This window comes from Atta cephalotes, assembly GCF_000143395.1.
Source record: "Atta cephalotes unplaced genomic scaffold scaffold00008, whole genome shotgun sequence".
Lineage (NCBI taxonomy): Eukaryota > Metazoa > Arthropoda > Insecta > Hymenoptera > Formicidae > Atta > Atta cephalotes.
In genome coordinates, this window is record NW_012130072.1 from 5,941,823 (window position 1) to 5,947,138 (window position 5,316).

Genomic DNA, 5,316 nt, shown 5'->3' on the forward strand with positions numbered 1-5,316 from the left:
TATATATATATATATATATATATATATATATATATATATATATATATATATATATGTGTATATATATATATATAGCTATTTTTTTTAACATAAACAAATTGTGATTAAAAAATATTGTATTTTAATTTAAATCTTTTATATCAAGCACCAAATATTAAGCTCAATAAGCGTATTCGCAGAAAGGAAAACAATATCCAACATCATACGACACATAATAACACGTTATTGCTTCCTAGAATTGCGCTTGAACATTATAGATCTCACAAAACGTTAAAACAAGACGAACGATCGATATTTCGTAATATCGACGATGCACAATCCAACAACGACAATGTAATGATGAACGATTTATCGGCTCGTAACGTCATTGAGAAGTTTACCGTCTTTGAGACTGGACCGAAGAGTTTCAGCCGCAAAACTTCCGGTAGTTTACACGGTGCCAGAAGTTTTCCAATTACACGGCAAGCCGTCCAGTTTTCCCGTCAGAACCCATACCCTGACATTTTCCAATCTGTACTCGCGAAGGAAATCTTTTTGTTAGAGAAGAAGGTGGTATTATGACCTCTTATAACTTGATTGATAATCAATATTTAAATTTTAAACTTAACTAATGCATTCATCAAAAAATGTTTAATCGATTCTAGACTTAAAGTTATTGAAATATTTATTACTTAGGACATTATTTATAAAAATGCGAAATCGCATAATAGCTCGAAGAAAACAGGGATGGTATGTAACTTCCACAAAAATAGATTTAAAAAATTGATTGCAGTTTAAAAAAATATTATAAATTATATAATTTGATGACAAAATTAATAAAAAAGTAAGATATTGCGAAATGTATGCAAACATATGTACGTATAATTTTTTTCTCTAGGTTACTCAAAATACTAAAAATTTATAATATATATAACAAACTATAGACTAACAATCGAGTTGTAATCAATTAATTAAATAAAATTATTTTGATAAAAGTTGATAAAGAAAGACTGTCAGCAATTAATGCTTAGAAGGCTGTTGCAGAACGTAGAAGGACGTTGCAAAATGCTATAGTGTTGTTTAATTTTTTTATCTTTGCATAATTCAAAATATATAGCTAAATAAAATATTAATAATATAACGAACAAGACATTAAAATATACATACATTTGTGTAATAATACGTTAAAGTTTAAGTGACAAATTATTGAACATATAATTCCATAAGTAATTATTAAAATTTGTCATTTAACAGTAAAAATATTAAGAGAGGCTATTATAATTTATTATATGTCATAATACCGCCTTCTTCTTTATTTCTCCTAAGTATTGTTAAAATTTCAAGGATGTTTAAGTATTATCAGCTATCTTATTGTACAGATAATTTGCTGCGAAGAGTGTCAGATATCTGAGTCACAACGTAAATTATTTCTAAAATTTCTATTTTGTTACTTTAACAAAAATTATTTTAGAAATTTATTAATAAATATTAACAGAAATTATGAAATCAGAACTAGTTATTTTTAACTATTTTTTTATAATTGAGAAAAACATTTGACAGCTATTTAATAATTAATAATAAATAGAAATATAACTTAAAGTATTTTTTTGTGTTAAGTTTATTTGAAATTAATACACATTAATCAATACAGTAGTAGTAAGTTTTGTAGCTTATTATGCCATAAAACAATGTGTTTGTTCTTTCATTTCCTCATTTTTTTATTTTCATGTTAAATAATAATATGACTTAAATAAAACACATGTAATTTAATACATAATCTGTTGTTTTAATAATTTGATAATTATTATGTACGATAATTTTTATTTCCATAGCACAATTTAATTTTTTACTTATTTAAGAATTTATAATTTCATTACAATATTATATAAACATACTTTGTTTTTCTGTTTAAAAGTAGATGATGTGAATTTATCTATTTATATCAAATCAAATGTTATAAAATAACATAATTTAAATAATCAATATTAAATTTTATAGGATCATATATGTAAGAAACACCTACAGAACCAAACCTTAAACAGTAATTGGATTTTAAGTGCATGTATAATTCTGTGTGAATTTACTACATATGTAGTCTTTTAATTTAAATAATATTTAAATAATAGAAAAAATGTCAATCATTCTTTTGTCGAAAAAGTTGGGTATCATGTAGAATTTACTTTCAAAATATCATTTCTAAAACTATCACGTGTTTGCACGTGTGGCGAAGCTCCCTGAAATCGCTTTCTCGATTCACATCGTGATGTGCCAAAAATCTTGGCATGTGCCCAATGTGCGAATCGTAAAATAACAGACTGCTGCGCGTTGTGAACGACAACCTAATTTGCTTTCTCGTACGATAACTAATGAAAACTATATATATGTTATATTATGCAATGAGTTAATTTTCTATTATCTATTAAATAATTTATAAAATAATTGCAAATTATTTAATAACAAATGTTTAATTAGTTTTTGTTAGGATAATAAAATTAATTTAAAGCCAGAATGTGTAAATATATAAATTGCTATCGCAATTATTTAGAAATAATACTTCATAAATTTTTCTATTTTATGATAAATATAAGATCTTATCAATATGAAAGATTTAATTTGTAATTGTTTCATAAATATAAAATTATTTTTGGTATAATAGCATAAAATAATTTTTAAATTATTTATGTTGGTTTATTTATATGGGTGGTCCAAAAAGATCAATGACTATTTAAGAACTTAACAATTTAAGAAAACAATTAAGTAACATTTTTGTTCCATCGAGTTCGTGACAGCTGGTCGTGCGTCATAAATTATAATAATGCACCGAGTCGCCGGAGGTTAAATCAGGCTGACACTCTTCAATTATCTGGTCTCCCCTCAAACTGGTATCACGATGCATCGGTCGCCCACATCCTCATCAGTGTCATCAAGAATGTACCACATCATCACGAATAAAACATTTAGTCTTTCGTCAGCTTGAATACTTCTTTTAAATAAATGAAATTTATTAAAATAATTAAAAAACATGTTAAGTCATAAAAAGAAAAGACTTATCACATTCATTGCATATATTTGAGCCATTAGTGTTCAAAGCAGCGTTAAAATTCAGTTTTAAAAATCTTATAGGAATCGAATCATATTACATTTTTATTTGTATTTGATTCAATTACATAATATTTTAAAAATTCTGGCTTTTTATGTCATTTATTTAAGCAGTTTATTATATAAACAGCTGTATTTGTATATCTACATTTTGTATGAAATACACGACATATAAATTTATTCAGTGTATTATATTCTAAATAAACATTTTTTACCAACCATTTTTTAAAAATTTTTATTAAATGTGATATAATAATATAAAATTAATTAAGTCCAACTTAAAAAAAAATTTAATTAATGTTTTTAGACAATCTATTTTGCATGTTTGCTATCCATACAAATTTAGCTATTTATCTCATACAAGTATTCAATGCTTTTCACACAATGGAATTATCTCTTTTCTATTTTATTTTTTATATTTTATTTTATTTTATTAAACAAATGCAAGTATTTAAATTCCAATTTTAAATAAAAATGTTAAAATTTTTTTATTCTTTGTGAGAATATACTCCGACTTGACTTTCGAGACAAGAAGATACAGCACGTGAGAATGATATTTAACGATCAATAGTATACATATATGATAATACAAATATTAACATATCGTGATATTGCTACTTTCATGTATTTTGAATAATATGCAATAGTGCGTATACCTAGTCCGCGATGTTGCGATATCGCGTTGGACTTCCAGATAGCTAAACGACTGTTTCCTCTCGCACTCATATTCATGTAAATTTGGAAATTTTCGAGCGTAGACGGATATTTCGTGACATGTATTTCTACACAATAGTCGAATGTAGATTTTGCAGCACAGTACAATTTTCATCGCGCAAATAACGTAAAAATCGCTGTATAAACGCGCGCATCGACATTTTAATGCATGTTTCATATTCCAACTAAAATTCTCTTAAACAATCGATCTTTAAAATGACTGTATATAAATGTGAAGTATGTAATGTATGCATTTTGTATCATAAAAGGTTCTTGTTAATTAAATAAATTAAATCTATTTGAGACATGTCATTTTTTTTAAATAATAAAATTATATTATTCACTTACTACACTTTTTATACTAAATAATTAAAAAAAAAATAGTTTATTCAAGGTTAGGGATTTCACGTTTTACATTGATCTTTTAGTTAAATTTCACTGTAAATTTACTGCTTAGCAATGGCATAATTGGAACTGATGTCATTATCCACTTCTTTAGATTTAGAGTTCAAACAATTTATTGTAAACAAACAATCTATTATAAAGTAATCTGTCTTTACAAAATATTTTTCTGTTTTATATAATAAACATTACAATTTTGTGTATGACAAGGAACGAATCACATTATTTCTTGTAGTTTAAATGAGCGTAAATGTGATAATGGAGTTGGATATGACGTGATGAAAGGACTTATCGTTTCCGACATTGTATAGTGCTTTCGCTCGAAGGAATTACTTTGGCAGTCTTAAGAAATAACTGTCGTAATTCTATTATCTCACCGAATGTCATTAGCATAATAATGATCTTTTAAGAAAACCTAGTTCGAAAAACAGATCGGAAATTTCGTTATAAGTCCATTATAATGGATTTTTGCTATTTGAATTTAATTAAAAGTGAAATTGAAACCGGGAACAATTTTCCACACTGTTTGTGATGACAATATAACAAGTAATAGAAGAAATAAATTAAAAAATCATAAAGTTTTATATGTTTGCGATTTGCTTCAATTTTTGAAAGAAATATAAGCTTCTATTTACGCCACCCGTTATACAAGCAAGAAATGCAAAGGTTATTACTCTCTGCCGTATCTATTTTGCCGTGTTTATTTTGAGATTAAGGGCACTTTGCCAAATTTGTATTACACAATTATATAAATTATTATTTTTTGTTTTCATACATCTCTTCAATTGTGACATATTTAACAGTCCGTTTTAGATTTTATAGGAATTTACTCTGGCTCCCTAATTTTCTTTCTTGCATTTTTTTCCTATTTGTAGATATTTTTAGATAATAAACCCCATCAACAAAATATTCTCAGTAAAAGAAAATGGATTAATAAAAACTTGATTATTTTAGAATGTAGTCACGGAAATTATATCATATTATATATATATATATATATATATATATATATATATATATATACAATAATTAGTTATTTAGTAATAACTATACGTATTTAATAAATATACTATAATAGAGAGTAGGACGTAAAGTAAAGTAATACTTAATTAACTAAAACTT

At 25.3% G+C, this 5,316-nt stretch overlaps 1 protein-coding gene across 1 annotated transcript in view; it reads left to right on the plus strand.

Moving 5' to 3' along the window:
- The window catches only part of LOC105627377, a 150,110-nt gene that overhangs the window by 2,178 nt on the left and 142,616 nt on the right, over positions 1-5,316 (plus strand). Inside the window, exon 2 of the mRNA XM_012208659.1 lies at positions 146-552. Coding sequence (XP_012064049.1) covers positions 146-552 — 407 coding nt within the window. The remainder of the gene's footprint in view (positions 1-145; positions 553-5,316) is intronic.